The following is a 19,445-nucleotide window of genomic DNA, read 5'->3' on the forward strand; positions in this document are numbered from 1 at the left end:
AAATTTTATTATATTTGGATGAAAACAAATTTCAACAAATAACTGAATATGTATGCTTGGCATTTAGAATAGTACTTGATTTAGTGTAAGCTCTAGCTAAATAGATTACATAGTTGAGTGAAATACATTTACACTTTATTAACAATGTAAATTAAAGCATATCTATAAGTCACTGACTTGATATATAAATTTCAATACTCTGCTTTCATATAAATTCATGGAAATCAGTTTTGTGGATATTGTAAAATTGACAGTTTTTGGGACAACGGTTATATCAATTTGTTGCTTATTTATAATCTTCTTTCTATGAACACATACTTCATTTGATTAACTCAACAACAAATTCCATGAAAACTGGTGTTCAACATATACTATCTCAATGCAACCGTAGTACAAAAAGTGGTTACTGCATGCGGGTTATTTTTGTCCCATGTAATTTTCACCCTTCTACACTTGCAAACAGTTTCACCCCATCTTGAATTCGCCCAGACACAGTTGTGTTTTTAGAAATCATTTGAGACATTGGAATTTGCCCTGTCTTAAATTTGCTAGCTGACAACAAGGACGAAAAAGGTTGAAAACAAAACGGGGGTGAATACTTCCCTGTATATATTATTAATTCAGAATGTGATTAAAAAAAGTTTTTATTTACATGTACCTGACCTTTGAAAATAGACTTTAACCAAGAATGAATTGATGAATAAATTGAAAAAAAAATAGGAAGCAAAAAAAGCATGAAATACAAAAATGTAAAATATATAGTCTGTAAAATTTGTGTCATACCCATAGGTAGCACCATTATAATTGCACATTCTGCATGCACCAGGTAACAGTGATTGAAAATAATTTAGAGTTAATATAATGTTTAAAAATAAAATAAATCATGCATGTACAAAAAATATCCCGTTAAAAAAAGTTTTAATTTACAGGTGCATCCATTTCTTAATAATATAATAAGAATAGAATCTTCACAGTATTTTGCGGGGGTCAGGTTATTTTTTCTGAGTTTTTGGGGGGAATCGGTTAAAAATGAAAGCTTCAAATATTTTGGCACCAATAAAATCCATTATCTAATACATATATTAATAGGCATTCAAGGCAAGAATTGTATTTTTTGTAATTAATGCATCTTTTTATTGGTGTTGGTCTGTTGTCTTCATGTATCCTTGAGGGACAGTTTGTTTGCCTCTGTAGTGATTTCGCTATGTCTTATGTCCTCCATATCTGATGATTTATCTCCCTTTGACACACTACTGCTGTCTTCCTGTTTACTTCCGTTTTCATCACAGTTACTGTTGGGTATTGGTTTTTCCTCAGATTCAGCATTAATGCCTATGTCATTACCCCCTCCCTCCCGATTTTGCATTGAGGAATCCTCTGTGATTCCTTGACCATTTACTTTGTCCCCGTTTACCATAGTATCACAGTTTGCCTCCTGGATGCCCCCTGTTTTAGCCCCATTCTCCTCTGTGGGACTCTCAGTGCTCTCCTCTTCGTTTTTATCTTGGTGACTATCTTCCGCCTTTGGTTTATTACTATCTCTGTCTTTCTCCTTCTTCTTCCTCCTGGATTCATGGTGACCTTTGCTAGATTTTCCATTTCCCCCTTTGTGTGCCCCCTTATCCTGAGTTTCCCCCTGGGTTTCCCCCTCCTCCTCACTGCTGGTGAAGCTCTCACAGCTGTCAGTCTTGGGGAACAGTTTGTGGGGAGGAATCTTGGTAACCACCACATCTGGCTTGGTCCGTATCCCGACGACCTTCAAAATGGTGGGCAGCTGCTTCAGGTAGTCTCTGTGACCAGAAACCTAATGCATTCCAAGGAAAATTACAAAGATGAGTATACTATGATCTTTGAAATAAGCAAGCCACTATAACTGAATAGGGTTACTAATTGTTTGAATCCTTATAGAAAAATTCGAACTTGTAACTGATAATAGGTAGGGAATTGCGCTTCTGTAATTTTCTTTAATTCTCTTATGTCACATTAACTACGGTCAACTTGAAATTTATGAATGCCAGTGTCTCACCACATCACTGAGGTCTATGTTGTGCATGCGGCGGTTGTCCCACTTGACTGGCCCTAACCCTGCAACATTTGTAAAGTGGACATTGGCGGTTCTGAATAGGAACTTGAGCAGCCAATCCCCTCTACAATCAACACAGAAACTTAATATCCACTGGACAGTCTAAACTTTGTAAATAACTGGAGTAATAATACAAATTAAGATTACGGGTACATGTACCAAAAAAGTTTGAAGTTTACAATAAAGAATAGTCTGTTCATAAAAGAACTTAATGTACAGTTAGAGATGTAAAACTTATTCTATTTCTGACAGTTTCTTTAAGCAAAGAAAAAAACCTTAACATTTATATATATAAGTAAGAGGCTCTCTGAACATAGATGCACTACTTCATTGACACTGAATATTCTGTTCACTCTCAGTGTTTGTTTTGTTTACTGGTAAGTTGTTAGTGAGACTCTCTTACCTGCAGTATCCATTGATGATGCGACCAGCCACCACGTGACTCAGCTTCTCCCAGTGTTTGACACTCCCTGAGACAGGTGCCCCCAGTAATACCACGTCCTCTATGATACCCTCACAGCCTGCAGATCAACAGTACCAAAGGCAAATTACCGGTACTTACACCCTCATTTCCAACAAATCTTGATATCAATTAATTCTAAAATGTGACTTATACATACTTATACTTATACAAACTTATACATGTAAATATATGATACCTTTCCTCTTGACCATTTCTTCCAAGCAAGAGAAGATGACTCGAGCACCAAGACTGTATCCAATTAACGTGATTGGACGATTTCCCTGTCAAAAACAACTACTTTGCTACATTCTGAGATTTAACAATGGAATGCTCTTTTAACTAACCATAAAAATTGCATAATGATGGTCAAGATTGACTTACCTGTTGCCTTGACAGCAGGACTTCAGCAAGTTCTTTCCCAGTGGATGTGGCTCTCTGTGTGCAGACGTTCCAAGGATTATCCAGTACATTGGCTGCTGAGACGAGGGCTGAGGGCCAGGCAATGGCTGCAATCAGACCTGTACAGGAACACATTCATATATGACAAAGGGAAAGTTAAAATCCTTTTTTCCCTGTATGTTTGTTCTAGTAATATTCTTCTACTTTTAATGTACCAGTACAATTTTTTTCTTTAATGCATGGATTTCTTTTCTGATAAATTATATTTTATTCAAAACCAGATTCTGAATTTATTTTTACATGCATACTGTTACAGAAAAAACTTTCCATTTTCTGAGAGTTACCAGAAATGATGGTGTATTTGAGTGCCTCCTGGGTTGCCATGGAAATGGCTCCATTTAGGATGTAATCAAAGGCCTCTCCCAGTTCCATCAGGTACTTGGTCTCCCAGCGTAAACTGTACTGCTCCTTAGACTCAGCAAGTGACTGCCAAGGCATCTTAAAGTCTGCAAAGAGGAACTGCTTAATTGTTTTAATGGATTCTGAACCACACTTACTTTTGTTCTAATTACATCTGTCTAAAAAATGATGTTTTAAAATCTATAAGGTGTGCTTCTCATGATTTTATGCAGATATTAATCATTCGTATTTAATCTACAGTATTCTTGGTAATGTGTACAACTTTAATATCATGATAGTTTCAGTTAATGGTAACTATACCTGTCATAAGAACACACTATAATTATAAAAGGACTGCGAACGATAGCATTGTCTAGCCGCCTAACTAAAAGTCATTTTTTGAAAGTTGTCGAATCAAAGTTATTTTTTTAATTATAATGTAAACATTTATGTATATTTTCATTAAATATAAATGATTTGGTCAAACCAAACAGAGAGAGATAACTTTGTATATTTGGTTAAAACAGCTCATTTCATAATAGAAAATAATAAATTCCTTTTGAGGGGATTCAATTATTGTTATTTAGCATATTTTTACCACAGGGTTTGTTGTTTTACGGGGGGGGGGGGGGGGGGGACATATGTCTACAGACCGAAATACATTCCTAAGAAAGAATTTTGCTTTGAAAATTATCGCAAAAGTATTAATAGATAAGAATTAAAATGAATTTTTACTCTAATATATATCGTAAATATGTTATGTATTAAGTTTTTATGCACATATTTGCCGCTAAAAAATATTTTCCTCACTGATAGAGACCGATTTCAATGAAATTTTTTAAGACCCCCACGTTAGCAAAACTTTTGTTTAAAGACAATTAATTTGATTACAAATTTTATTTTGATATAAATTGATTAGGATTTGATTATACTTTTTAGTAGAAAACTTAGTTTTTGAATATCTGACAGAAATTCTGAAATATGTGGATGTAAAATGTAGGCGGGAAACGGGCGTTAGCGTTCGCAGTTCTTTAAGGATTTATCAACAAATACTCAACATATGTTCCCTGTTAAGAGGGTAGTTACCTGGCATTTCCTTGGAGAGCCAACCGGTGATCGCCACAGTAACATGGAGCTGCTTACCGACCACCACCAGGGGCTCAAACTCAAACTCCTCCACTGCCCCCACCCGCTTCTTCATCTTGAAACCTACAGCACACAGTGTCTTTTTTAAGCTTAGAACATTTTGAAATTACTTCTGATTGTTTCTTTTAACTGAAAATTTAAAATAATTCATGAATACCCCTCCCCCTATACACACACACACACATCACTAACTGAAAGTGAATTAACCAATTATTACCCCCTAATCCTGCCCCTGCTACCCCGAACAAGGATCCAATGATGGCCACCCCAGCTGTGGACCCTAAGGCTGCTGCTCCAGCACCACCAATGATAGAGGCAGCACCAGCTGCCACTAAAGGGGCCGCCAGGCCACCAGTCAACCCTGAAAAGTACAACAATCCAACTTTTAATTAGTAGGAATTTCATATTTCACTAAATAGAATGAGTTTTTATGAATAATTTCAGAATAATACATCTACACATTGTCACAGTCAAAGAAACACCTCATGAACACTTGACTGTGATGAAGCAAAATCAAACACACTAGAACAATGAAATATGTTTTAAATAGAATATCACAAAAGCCAAGATATTAATATATATAAAACAATGATAGTCTAAGTTTCTGACCAATCAAAGTTCCGCCTCCGACAGTGGCCAGACCAATTAATGCAAATCGTTTTATCTTCTTGTTTCTTGAAATCTTTTTCTTTTCTTTTTCTTCCTCTCTGCAGAAATACACAATCATGTACACATAGTCAAAATTTTACACTTTCAAATGGATGTAAAAAACCCAGGCAAATATATCCAGGTGTACAAACAAACATTGACTTAAAGAGCAGGTCAATTCATAATCTAAAATTCATTTTACAATCCATTTTTTTTTTATAAAACTTTACTCAAATCAATGAATTTAAACCCTGTATGTAAATGACCATGACTTTTGGGATATACTGTTTCCTTTATTAATATACTGGTACATTTATACTGGTACAATTGCATCTACAAGGTATCTTAATAACAATCTCATCAGTGTGGTATAACTAAGCCGTACTACAGTGCGTGCTAGAAACAGGAATCTGCAAGTTCATGAAGTACATGTAAAACAATGGGTTTAAAGAAACCTGAAAACCACAGAAAATTGTTCCTAATCATCCTTTATTATATCTATGTTCAGAAATCTCCTGATACAGTGTGATACTAAAATGACAATCAAATTACTGAAGTACTGACGGGAGTTGATTTAATCGATTATCATTATTTTAAAATCAAATTATCTCGCATGGCATTAAGTCCCTAAAGTAGTCTGTATTTGAATTACGCACTTTTTTATAATATGAATTTTTAGACTTTTCCAGCAAGAATTTCAAGAAACCCCATATGACTCATGTTGTGTAATATTTAAAGATAGATTTCAAACTATGTATTAGTAATTGAAACAATTCTAAAAATTTTATGGATCCAAACACTATGACATTAAACTCTAGTCTCGTTCAAACAGACACTCGGCTGTCTCCGTTAATCTCTGACAAGCAAGAGAGCCTCTCTCTGCTTGTCGGAGATTTACAGAGACAGCAGAGTGTTTGGTTAAACGAGACTTTTTAAATTCTGGCGTGGGTATACATGAGACTACAAATATATCTAAATTGTTCGTATTATATAAAATCTGACTATTTTCAAAGTGTTTATAGATAAGTTTCCTTGAAAAACAATGCTTCAGCATACATAACATCGAATTTTTCTATCATATTCAAGAACTAAGTATTGTCAGGGGTGATGATTTGTGCCTTGGTCCGAACACTGTTTCACTTTCGGTTTGCCAGAGTAACTGCAAAGGAGAGTTGATTAAAATCAACTCCAAAAAAACAATACTGGAAAGAGGTGTTGTGTTTTCAATCTGAGTTCTCATAAAGAAGATAAATCAATACTATGCATACAATAACATGCATACAAATGCTTGTGAAAGTATATTCAATTTATTCATTCATAATTCATGCTGAAAAACCATTGATGCAAAATAAAGCAATACTAAAATAAATTTAAACATTCAATTATTGTTACAGTTAGTAAAATACACGGTGAAAATTAAAAGTATATTTCAAATCAGACACTAAAAAAATTTACAGTACATATAGCAATGGATATATTGCAAAGGCAAATATCATTACATGTATCAATACAACATAAATATGTTAACACAGTGCAATTACTATAGGACAAATCTAACGACGAAACCCAAATTCTCAAAGTACAACATTCATGTTTGATGAAACTAATACCTCTGTTTTCTGGTTAGCAGATGTTAATGAAACAAATTTAAAAGCATGATAATTATATCTCATTGATATTTTTCTTTGTAATTTTTCCTTGTTGAAAGTTTTATAGTTCATTAAAATAAAATTTACAACACAGCTCACACCTAAAAATTTCTGTTCTTTTTCTGTTTTTATGAAAGATTACAATTTTTGCCCAATGTAATATTAATTTACTGTAACAAATCATTTTATTATACCCGGTACTTTCATTTTAAAAACTGAAATCTGATTGGTTTAGACTCAGTTGTTAATCCGTTCTATTGCCCTAAGCGTTAGAAACACACTTGGCAACGGGTAACACAACGAAATGTTACATGCGCGTAAATTTTGCGCGTACGGTTTGCCGTAGAATTCACTTCATTTCTATATAAAAGCAGTAATATTTTCTTAAAAAAAAATAAGACACTCAGTATAATAAAATATATAGTGCCTGTTTGGGAATGTAACTGTTGAAATTGACACCCCGAGAAAACCATTGTCAACCAATGCGAAGCTGAGGTTGACAATGGTTTTCGAGGGGTGTCAATTTCAACAGTTACCCTCCCAAACAGGCACTACTTATATAGTAGCAATGTATTTGTTATAGAATCAAATAATGTAGCAATGTTATAGAAATGTAATCAATCGCGTAATTCCTAAAATAAGTAATTCCTAGTTTTGTTTAATATAAGGTGTTACTGGGATAAATTGACACAATATGAGTCCAAAGCTTTTGGGATAAATTTTTGACAGTGTAAATGATACAATACATGTATTTGATTTAATATATATCTTGAAGCAGTTAACACACCACTTTATAATATCATATAACATAGTAAAATAAATGCTAGATAATCAAAAACTAATGATAAAATATGGAGAAAATAAGATGATTTATCCTTAAAAAGTAATTGCATATATTTTACCTGAAAAATGTTAAATGTGTGGTAGATTGATGTTTTTCGTTGCAAATCCCGTTTTGATGAGGGCAACATATAAGATGTACCTTTAGCAAGTAAATACTAAATAGCACATTACAACCAGATTAAAATTTTTCTGGATACTTTTTACGATCATACATTATCCCATTAACTTACTCTGACAGCTGATATTCCCGTGCCTCAAGGGATTCTGCTAACATGGATTCAATTTCTTCAACTTGATCCCAACTAATTCTTAGTTGCCAAGCAACATATTTTATCAGAGTTCTCGTCCTGGCATCGTACTTTCCTAGAATTACACATTCATTAAGGAAGAATGCCCATCAAACCAAAATAATTGATGATTATAAACAGAATCAGTAGATACAGGGACATTGCTAACTGTAGCACTCAGTGCCACTCACCATCACTCACTGCCAGGGTCACTAGGTCCGTCACCACTGGTAACCCGTTTTTCTCTAAGCAAGCTTCTTCCAGCAGTGCGTCGGCGAATGCTCTAGGATCATCGCAGCAGTCGTTCTCCATCATCGCTATGATGGACTCTGTGGCCTGATGGGACAGACTGAGATGCTTCAGGATCAACTCCAAAGTCTTCTTCTTGAACGGACTGAAAAATGGACAAATTCAATGTAATTGTTATTCATTATATTGATGACTTTTAAGATGGAGTTTTGAATAAAATCAATGTAATTCTTGTTTATTCTAAAACTTGTATATCAATTTACTAAAAATATCAGATACAATCTCTGCAATCAAAATTCTTCTCGATCATGATAATTTAGTTAACAAAAAAATTATAATAAAAGGATGCTGAATATAAAAAGATTAAAATACATTGTACATGCACATGAAAAAAAAATACAGCACTCTAAATTAAGTGTTGTCTTCATCATCAAAAGCTTTCTTCATCGCCCACTAAATATATATAAATGTAATGAGAAGTTTCCTATATCTATTTGTTTTATCAATAAATTAGCGAGTACATATGTACTTGAATTAGTATACATGTATTAGCAGTGATAATGGTGCTGAAATAAAATCAAGGATAAACTAAGTACAATATTTTCACTAACCTCTCTCGTTCTTCACTGAACAGATGGTTCAGTGAGACGGCACACAGGGCAGACAAGGAGTAGGTCCCTACGTCTGTCAGGTTGGCTGTCAGACTCTTGGATCCCATGCTTCCTTTTCTAGCAAAATGAAAGTATCTGTTTGACATCGATGTCAGGTAAATTCAGATCTCAAATCAATTGCAGCATTATGTTTACTGGAAATAAGGTGCCAATTTATAAAAAATATGTCACTGCACAAGTAATTACAGGTGATTCTGTAATATGTGGTGCACCAAAAGTTTGGATCCACAACAATTCTTAACATTAGTTTTATGTATGTGCCCTTCTAGAATTGTGGTTTTAATTACCTGTACACTCATTTCATGATTTCAGCATAAAATCAATTTTATACATAAACCACAAAAATAGCAGCAATAAGGAAATCTATATCTAAATAATCAATTTAAAAGATGGGAAACAGGACAGTTCAAAGATGATATTGTGTGGCAATTTGTGTTGTCTGATTAAATTGAAGAAAACACCCTCTTTAAACCCATACACAATTACATGTATAAGGGGGAGGTCCTTACTAAAGTGTAAGAGAACTTGGTGGGAGAGGTTTTAATCTGTAATACTTAAAGTGCTTGTGCACATTCGGGATATCTGAGAAACTCCTTGCAATATGTAAACAATGTTTTGATTTATGACATAAACAATGACAAAAAAGTTCTGATAGAACTTGATCATTATTTTATTTAATAGAAATTTTGTGGTGATACCAAAATTTTTAACAAAAACAAAAAGTTTAAAGTGCATTTATGAAAACATCCCGAACATGGACCTATATACACTGTACACTTCCTTCTCTGATGCTGACATTGAACCCATCTTCGATAGAGTAAGTCAATGATCTTAACACGACATTAGTGTACAACTGTACAAGCATGCATAAATCCTAATCCTTCTAATTTCCTTATGATCAGATAAGATGCGTTTGGGTATAGAACGGCCTATATTAAGCATTAGTTACAACAAATGCATACCTAGTATTAAGAAAATATAGTAGACAGAGAGAAAATACCTGTCAGTTGATAATTATTTACTAATCTCTGTTAACTTCGTCGTAATAAACTGTCATCCCCATCTGCTGTGTGAACACCGAACCCGATTAGAATTTATGGGAAGGGGGGGGGGGGTCGAGGCTAAAATATGGGAATTCATTGCTTTATTTTCTAAAGTCTGACTTTTTAAAACAATTTAATTCATATTATTTGAATAAATAAGACACTGAAAATCAACATCAAAAAAAGACTTTATAGCATAAATATTGTTTGTATAGAAATTATAATTATATATCGAGTGTTTCATTATTTGACCTTCATTTAAAAAGTATTACGATTTTGAGACACCCCAAACCTTTAAGCCAGTAAGTATGATTAAACCTATCCTTAATCTATATAATTAGCAATTATAGAATCCTTGAAAAGGGCTATGAACTTTTTGGAGTCATCGTGATAAAAAAAAAATCAAAATATTTCATACTCTGAGAGAAAGAAACTTTTACTTCATTTTAAACAAACAACTCCATATATTTTATGATTTGCGTTCGCCGTCAGTCCAGTCGAATAAATTTATACCTACTGGAAATTCAACTAAAACACATGTGATTCTTAATTGCATGGTAAAAAAAAAAGGCACATAAATGTACAACAAATCTTAAAATGAATATAGTACATGAACCTAGAAATGGAAGATTCGATAGTTTGAGAGCATTAATACAGGTATTTGGAATATTGTGGACTTTTTAATAATAGCTTTTAATTTTTTAAAAAGTTATACATTATGAAAAAAATGGTTGAAAGCAATTAAAGTCAAACTCACCTCATGCACTTTGATTACTAAAACCGCCAATCGTCCTTTTTTCCCTTCACCGCCCAGATTACAAAATTGTTAAAGGATAAATCCAAGTGTGAAAAATACCTTAAAACTTCCAAAAAAAAATTTACTTTTGAAGACATCAAACATGTACTGCTTGAACAAATCTCCACTGAGTTGACGCTGGACCAATATAGCAATGCATGGAAAAATCTGCACGGAGATGAATTCCATACATATACACCTATATATATAATTGCAAATTAACTACTAGAATGATACAACGTTTATTAGTAAAATATATATTTTAATATTTGAATAATATTTGAATAGAAACAAAAATGCTGTATTAAATGAAGCAGTTGGGGTAGGGTAAGCTATTTCATTAGAAAAATAAGTAAAATATGTTCCTATTATTCTCAAAGAGTGAACCGGCTTCACATTTTTAGCCTATGTTTAACTTAGCAGTGGGCTGGTTAATTTCTAATGTTTCATTATCAGTGATCGAGCCGCCATGACTATATAAATATATATATATATAATATATTACCACAATTATATATCTACTTTTTTCCAATCTTTGTTTTCCGTTTTTTTTTTTTAGACAAAAGTGAAAAAAGTAAAATCCATGAGTCGTTTACGCGTTTTATAACCTGTAGAAACTTTAAAGAAGTCGGGATCGGTATACTCCCCCATATTGACTCAAGATTTCACAACAGAAAACAACAGTCTGAATATTGTTTTGTTATAAAATCAAGTTATTAAGATGTGAAACCAATATAACCAAAGACAGTGTTTATTTGAATGAGAGGTGAGTTATCTTATCAGCTTTTTTCCGTTTATGTTATACCATTCATAGGTTTACGAAAGCGCCGACAGTCCGTTTCACCTGGGTAGTTTTGAATAGACTGTTTTCTTCTGATGTATCGTTATGCATGAGAAAAAAAGTTAATCAAATGACCGGGTTTAGGGTAGGTAAACTCGTAGTCGGCTGGGATCGGCGGCTAACTCTGGCTGACAGCGCCTGGCAGTGAAGTGCTGCTGTTTTTATATCGCCCAGGGATGAGCTTATAAAGGAATGCAAACAAAGAACTAATTGTTGTAAAAATATTTAGAAATTGACGAATTTTTTTTCTGAAACCAACATTTTTGCAATATTTAGGTCAGTTTGTATCAGTTTATATTGATGTCTGCTCGGAGGATTCAAAAAGTTCGTAACAGTGATCCTAAAATGACGAGAATACAGCACAATAGATATGATGCTGTGACAAGGAAGCGCGAGGAGAGAGCCGTGAGGGAACAGTACAAACGGGAGCGCAAGATAGACTCCTATTTGGCTGATGATGAAAACTTTCCAAATTTTTCAGCACAACTTGGTAAACTTGGATTACAACTTCGAGACATTCCAGGTGATGGGTATGTATCCATAAATTCTCTCAATAAGATAAATCCTGGTATAAATACATGTACCACTTGGTGTTATATTTTGTTGTTTCTCACATTAATTTTAAATTGATTTGAATTATTTTGAGAGGAACAAAACAAATTTGGTCATTTATATTACCAGTAGAATGAACATAATGTTTACACATTGGATTTCTTATTCTGTATAGTTGAAGGTGACTCAAATTACCAATTGAAAATTTCAATGTATTATGAAGGAGATATTGTTAGACATGTTTTGTAAGTAAAGTTTTCTGCAAACATTCTGTACACACATTTACATTGATGAATAATCAAAGCGTGGGAAGCACAGCAGGGCTGGGAGTTCCAGGTGAGGCCCGGGTTGAGGGCCAGGTAGAAATTTGAAATTTACCTGTAGCAGCTAATCAATGGGAGACCTGTTTAACAGGTTCTTTAAAGAGATTGTAAGATGAAAAGGAAAAATTTATTAAAGTCCAATACACAAAGAGCGTAGTCAGTTCTGGCAGATATTTAACAGTTTTTGCTTAACCAACATTTTTAACAGAAATCAGATTTCAATAATTGTGTACTGGTAATGTTATGTAACTTCTCCAGAAGAATTTGTGTCATTGAATCCACATGAACACAGGAATGTGTCCCATATTTCTCAAGGCTAGTGTTTGATAGAATCACACAAAACACTAGGTCATGGTTGTAGAACACACATATTAACATGTGTGTCATTTTGATATACAGATAATGTAATGTCCTGTTACAATACATGTCTATTACATGTATGTACATGTGTATGACACAAATTTTAAATAGCAATTTATCAGTTATTCTATACTTATGTCATCATGTTCAATGATATACATTGCAGCATAATTTTTGTTTCATTTTTTAAGCACACCAGGCAGTAAAAAATTGCAGAATGCATGTACTTGCTGGTAAATCACCAAATATGAATCACTTATTCACAGTTAATGTATTCTGTTGGCTGATAATCAATCCTCAATGAGATATCTATGCAAATCATTGACAATAGTGCATTATGGAATACTCCAATGCATATTAATGCTGAGGGATCGACACGGTTCCAGTAGAATGCTGCAGTCTCTGTGTCTGTGGGAAGTCATTGTGGTGAGAACACAATAGAAAGGTGTAGGGGCACCTGCTGAGCATATCGTGATTACTGCAGCCATCGAGAGTCAACAATTAGATTATCTATAGGGCGTAATGTTGTTCTTGTATTAGCTCATTTATTTTACATCAGCAAAAAAAGGCGTTAAACAAGAATTATCATTTTGTTCTTTTATTAGCTCATTTATTTTACACAAGCAAAATAAGGTGTTAGATAAAAATAATTTTATTGATCAGGGATGACAGATTATTAATACATGTATATGAGGTGAACAATATAACAGATATATATGCTGATGCTGACATACCAGAAATACACGTACATATTGATAGACTGTGAAGCGTGTTGACATAGGAATTAGTGATAGGTATATAGGGGTATGTAGTTACTGGACTTGATAGAGCTAAGCTCTGAGAAGAAAGGTCAACAAGAGTTCTCTGAATTTTAATTATGAAAAGAGCAAACATTTCAAACTATTCTAGTTCACTTCTTTAAAATTTAAAAAGTCATTCAGAAGTATCAATGCTGAATGGCCACTTTGTAAGGAGTGAATGTAGAACATTGTTTGAATAGAAGTGTTTGCTAGTAGCTAGGTTTAATTTTGTTTTTTATTCCTCTGTGTAATAGACTGGTACTGACCCTGCAAACACCATTCATTGTACCGTGAACTTATACTTAGGAGTGTTGACATTGGGTGTTCAGTTTGGCTGCAGAGGTAACCACTATGAGACTATGACCATGGTACATTAGTTAAAGTCAGTGTACATCAAATTTAATGCACTTGAAGTGTACCATTCGCTCTTCATCTTACTACATTTTAGAGTCCATAAAGTCTAAAATCATTACATTAAAACTAATTCCACGAAAATATCTAAATATGGCTTGGTTAAAAAGGGCTGGGTGGGTGTTACAGGTCGGGTAAAGCTGGTTCTTAATGGAATGTATTGTTTGTTGTGAAAACAGTTAAATGAATATTCTTAATGATAGATATAAAGCCACTTTGGGCAGATTAAGACTTCTCTGTCAGCTTGTCCCTTTAAGAGTCAGCAGGGGCCACTTCTAGGCAATTTGAATTTTGATTATACCTCTGATAGTAAGGTTTAAATACCTGACAAATCCTATTGGACTTACCTGTGTTTCACCTAGTACAGGTCTTAAGTTTTATGTGACATTATGGTATTATAGTATTGTAAAGCAAAAAGTAAAAATGTTTCAATTTTTGAAAAACGTTTTACCATTAATAATTTTTCATTTCTTCAAAACTCAACTAACTACATGTACATAAACAATGTAGGTCATAATAGTTACAATGGGTATAGTTTCAATTATAGGTACTCGGACTGTCTCTGATTATATTTGCGAACTCTTATGTCACTATCAAAATATCTTCCTGTAGGTACTCTGGTAATCATTTTCAGGAAAATTTTAGATATCCTAATGACTCATCTGAGTCTCATTACCTCAGTTAGATACTGAGTCATGTGTGCCTTTTATGCATGAGGTATAAAAGTGTTAAAACATTCAGAGAGCCCAAAAACTTCCTATATTATCTGTACACTACAATATAGCCTTGCAACTTCAAGTGTGACCTTTACTTTTGGATTAATGCTGTCTAACCTATCATGTTTTACTTTCTGATTTTGTATTAACCTCGTATCTTCAGGGGCATGTGATAATAATAAACAGCCAACATGAAGTGAATAAAAAAAATAAGAATATGAAACTGATGTATTTTTTCAGCTTAGTTTGAATTGGTTATTTATTGAAGATTTAACAATAGAATAAAATATCGGGGGGAAAGAATATATCAGGTACATGTATACCAAATGCACACAAGTAAACAACACCTTTATATTACAGGAATTGTTTGTTTCGAGCCCTCGGGGACCAGATGGAGGGACATGGCCGCAATCATTTCAAGTACAGATTTGACGTAGTCACGTATATGTCAGACAATCGGGGAGACTTTGAACCATTTGTAGAGGATGATGTTCCCTTTGATAAACATTGTAAGAATTCGTTACTGTGAGAATGAATTACAAATTCTAATTAATGATACAAGATTGTTTGTCTCTGACATGTACTTGCTTTGTTGCAGTGTCCAATCTACGTAAGCTGGGCACCTATGCAGGAAACGATGCCATTGTGGCCTTCGCTCGTTTTCATCAAGTTAATGTTGTGATTCACCAGCTGAATGCCCCCTTTCTACTGGTAAGGATAAAACCCTTGTACCTTTAAACCGTAAAGTATGGCAAACTATCGGGTACTTTTAACAGAGAAATCATACAATGTACGGTAATATACAATTCAAGCCCCTCTCAGCAGTCAGTTATTTTATATGTATTACTGTAATCATCAGTACACTCAAAGCTATAATCAAGCTTCTTTTTGTTGTAAATCAAGAAATTATTTTAAAGTTTTAGTTAGATAAATTTTACTTGCATGCAAGACCATTATTTAAAAATTCAGGCACTTTTCATTTACGAAATAAGATCAATCTTACCTTCATATCTGAATGAAGGTTACCAGTATGCTGGTAAATTTAACTCTAAAATCTAGAAAGACATACATGGTCACATTATGGTGATAACATCTCTTCTTATTTTTGGATCCTTGATTAGAATCAATTATGCATAAAACCAATGTAGATGTTTCCTTTTCCCGTGTAGATTCAGGGACAACAGAGCAGTCCCTTCCAGGTCAGACAGATTCACATAGCTTACCACAATGGTGACCATTACTCCAGCGTCCGCAAAATCCATGACAACACTGAGTCCCCCGCCAGTATTAAAATCAAGGTCAGCCAAATCAGAGAGAGAGAGAGAGAGAGAGAGAGAGAGAGAGGTATGAACACATAAACAATGATGTTAGTGCAAGATTAAAAAGTTATAAGCTTTTATTAATTCTATATACTGACAATTTTGTTCTCTATTTTGACAGGTTGGTCAGGAGTCTGAGGGAAAAGGTGATAAGGGAAGTAAGAAGACCAATGGTCATGTGACGGGGGGCATGGTATCAGCTGTCCGAGACGAGGCGAGCATAGAGGAGGAGGTGATGCTGGCCACTGGTTGTATGGTATGTATGTCTGTGTGTAACAGTTACTGTTGTTTGGTGCATCTGTCTGTGGAACAATGTATCTGTGTAGCAGATTGTTTAATATTCACCATTATTAGGGACAGTATTATATTGAGAGTTTGTTGTAGGACGTGGATCAGATTCGTGAAGTATTGACAGATTCTGGGTATGATGTTGAGCTGGCTATTGTAACCCTCTTACAGATCATGGAGCTTAAAGAAAATGGTAGCATCACATTTACTTACTTACCAAATTGTGAAATTTTGTTCAAAAGCAGTCCAAATCAACTTTTTACAATGACTCATTTATATCAGTTAGACTACATGTATTGTTTTTATAAATATGAAACTGTTGAGATTGATAATGTACATAATATTCATGTTTGAAATAAAACGCATGGACTTACAGTGGATCACATTATATATAGGTATTGAGGACTCAGCTTCCCTGAATTCTCATTTGACCTCCACAGACAGTGGGGTGTGGTCTGAGGCCCCTCGGGGATCAGGGGAGTCAGCCTCTCTCCAGAAAGGGGCCACCCACGTACGGGAGAACAGCTACGGGGGAAGCTCTGGGTATGGGTCACTGAGCAGCTTCCCCGGTGGAGCAAGACCAAAACTACCTCCTCAGGTAAGAGAGCTATCCCAATCTCTTTCAGATAGGTTTGTTGGGGGTACTTCGTTTCAAGTTGTCAAAGTTGATAGTGGCAGAGTTTTTATACTGATAATTACAATTGGTTGCCATTGGTAACATTTGTGGTTGATTTATTAGATAAAACCTGAGACCGCCAAAGAAAAAAGAGAAAATAAGAAATTGGAAAAGAAGAAGAGAGCTGAAGAGAGGCATAAGATGAGGATACAAGGGAAGACTCCTCAACTTCCTGTCAGCGAAGAGGAAAGTGCTGTCACTGTCATCTCCAAAGATATCGGCATGATGAAGATTTGAGCTTGACATGTATTCGACAGGAAAAGGAGTAAATATATGTAAACAATGCAACTCTGAATATTGTGTTTCCTGTTTGTCTCCCTTTGTTGAGATATATCCTGAGATCTTTGATTTGTGTGTAAATAAGTTAACTTTCTAGATTTATAGTTTAACGTACAATACACCTCAGTCAGTTAAGCAATGAAAATTTTAAGAAATACTCTGTCATTACACCTTTATGTACATATTGATGTATCAACATTTTATAACCAATTAAGTGTCCAAAAAATAGGGCAATTGTTGATTCCGTGTAGTGTATACGTGTACATATAGATGTTGTACAGATACTGTGGTTCCAAAAATGTTGAGTGGCATCAATTTTTAAAACAGAGATTTAGAATTGTGTAATGAGTTTGTAAGTAGAACTTATTAGCTATGAATTATAAAATCAAAATCATAATAAAGATAAGTTCTTTCACTTAAAAGTTTGGCCAGTAAATGATGCTGATAAAAAAAAAAGTAGATAGCAAGATTTACTTTTCCCAAATCATTCGACTTCACTTGTTTGTTTGAATGTTTGCTCAAGGATCAGTCAGCATCCAATTTGTTAATTAGTTTATCATATTATAATTGTGCTGCAATCTTGACTTTAGTTTTTGATGCAGTAGTATTTCCTTGTTGTTAGTTCAGTGTAAAAGTTATCCATATATATATGCAAATACTATGTTGAATCATTCAGCAACATTTAGAAGGGATAAAGACAAAGAGTTTACTGTGTAGTGATTATTGATTTGTTTTAAAATTAGTCCTTTTGAAAAAGAAACTTGGAATATTCTTAATATTATATTGCTTCGTTTTAAATTGACTGCAAATGTATTATTTGAATTGCATGGTTCTTACAATAGATACATATGCTTGTTTTTTTTCTACTTGTATACTTAAACCAAGACAATTATTGATATGTGTCAAAGATGAAAACCATTGAACAATTGTACAAGATGTATCTGAAATCTGGCATATTTGTGTTTAATACCTAATTATTATTCAAGAAAGCACAATTTTGTTGTATTGGATGTAAGAAATAAGGTACAGTAACAGGAAATTGGTTAGGTTTATATTGTTGTTGATAAAAAAAAATGGTGTCTACCAAAATCTTGCTTGTCAAAGAACTTGTTTAAGAAGTTCTCATGCAAACCTTGACACACTAGATATTCATCTGTTGACTAGTTAACAAGCTGGTGTTCATTGTGTGACTGTGATCCAATTCCATTGTCTTTCATTGTTAAACACATATAATCATATGTACCATGGCAGATTCAGATTTTATATACATTTATATAATTATATTTACATCCACTAAGTATGATTCCCTCTATTTCTTATGAAAAGTGATTGTAATTCACAGCTCTTTAGAAACTGACAGAACTGGATCAAATCTACACGATCCAGCTCTTACCAGTTTATCAATCGGTTTAAACCCTCAGCAACCTATGGAAATCAGGGACCGCCTGAAAACATCATGATGTTAGATTCTATTTCCCCAAAAAAGATTTTTTTGGCTATTTTTCTTATGGAACCTACTGATCAGATGTACTAGTACATTAACAATAATTTAGTTACTTTGGTGATTCATGAGGAATATGAAGGTACTAGTGATCATCGCAGAAAAAATACAGTGGGTTTTATATTTTTTCTGCAATGTGACTACCTTCATATCCACACGAATCACCAAGTAAAACATTTCATTGTTTAAGTAAATAATAATCAATGCAATAATGCTGTTGTAGGAGTTTGGCACTTCTGTGAATTACCTAGATGTAAAGATCAATTTATAGATTGTCTAGTTAATCACAGGGATTCGGGTTTTGTGTACCATTTTTGGACACATAACTTTTCTGATTTTCCTTCTGGTTATGCCATGAAAATTATATCTTATACCTTGTTTAGTGTGTTACATTTTTTTCTTGCATTATATCTTTCAAAAAAATGTCTCTGCACTTTACTCTTGCTTGCTTTGAAATCCATTTCAATGATACAGGATTTTGATGACTCTATTATTATATTTGTTTGATTATTACATTTATATTTTCATTAAAATAAACAGTATAAAAAACACAAAGATTTTCTCCTTTTTCTATCCACCCTAATTCAGAAGTTTATTAGGGGCCTATGATATTTATTTATAACACAAATATCATCAATACCACTTCTGCATCTGTAGCATGTTTTAAATGTATAGAATAAATGCTTTAATCTAATTATTTTTA

At 33.8% G+C, this 19,445-nt stretch overlaps 2 protein-coding genes across 4 annotated transcripts; one reads left to right on the top strand and one right to left on the bottom strand.

The window, feature by feature from the left end:
• Positions 1-435: 435 nt before the first annotated feature.
• On the bottom strand, positions 436-9,922 carry LOC105341236 (transmembrane and coiled-coil domain-containing protein 4). 2 transcript variants are annotated; one of them, XM_011447661.4, is made up of 13 exons: positions 9,838-9,922; positions 8,778-8,894; positions 8,109-8,311; positions 7,861-7,993; positions 5,100-5,197; positions 4,708-4,851; positions 4,431-4,553; positions 3,290-3,451; positions 2,928-3,064; positions 2,743-2,827; positions 2,487-2,604; positions 2,027-2,147; positions 436-1,804 (listed from the first exon to the last, which is right to left on the bottom strand). In XM_011447661.4, exons 2-13 carry the CDS (start codon positions 8,882-8,884, stop codon positions 1,157-1,159), a joined length of 2,079 nt encoding a protein of 692 aa, XP_011445963.3. In that variant the 5' UTR covers positions 8,885-8,894; positions 9,838-9,922; the 3' UTR covers positions 436-1,156. The 2 variants fall into 2 exon arrangements, with proteins under 2 accessions (XP_011445963.3, XP_065936482.1); XM_066080410.1 differs by having other exon boundaries at positions 9,800-9,893.
• Positions 9,923-11,294: 1,372 nt separating this feature from the next.
• On the top strand, positions 11,295-19,280 carry LOC105341227 (OTU domain-containing protein 3). 2 transcript variants are annotated; one of them, XM_011447637.4, is made up of 9 exons: positions 11,295-11,442; positions 11,794-12,047; positions 15,040-15,188; positions 15,278-15,390; positions 15,849-15,977; positions 16,120-16,254; positions 16,383-16,479; positions 16,682-16,884; positions 17,026-19,280. In XM_011447637.4, exons 2-9 carry the CDS (start codon positions 11,818-11,820, stop codon positions 17,197-17,199), a joined length of 1,230 nt encoding a protein of 409 aa, XP_011445939.3. In that variant the 5' UTR covers positions 11,295-11,442; positions 11,794-11,817; the 3' UTR covers positions 17,200-19,280. The 2 variants fall into 2 exon arrangements, with proteins under 2 accessions (XP_011445939.3, XP_034336342.2); XM_034480451.2 differs by lacking the exon at positions 11,295-11,442 and having other exon boundaries at positions 11,570-12,047.
• Positions 19,281-19,445: the final 165 nt, after the last annotated feature.

Source organism: Magallana gigas, chromosome 3, assembly GCF_963853765.1.
Source record: "Magallana gigas chromosome 3, xbMagGiga1.1, whole genome shotgun sequence".
Taxonomy (NCBI): domain Eukaryota; kingdom Metazoa; phylum Mollusca; class Bivalvia; order Ostreida; family Ostreidae; genus Magallana; species Magallana gigas.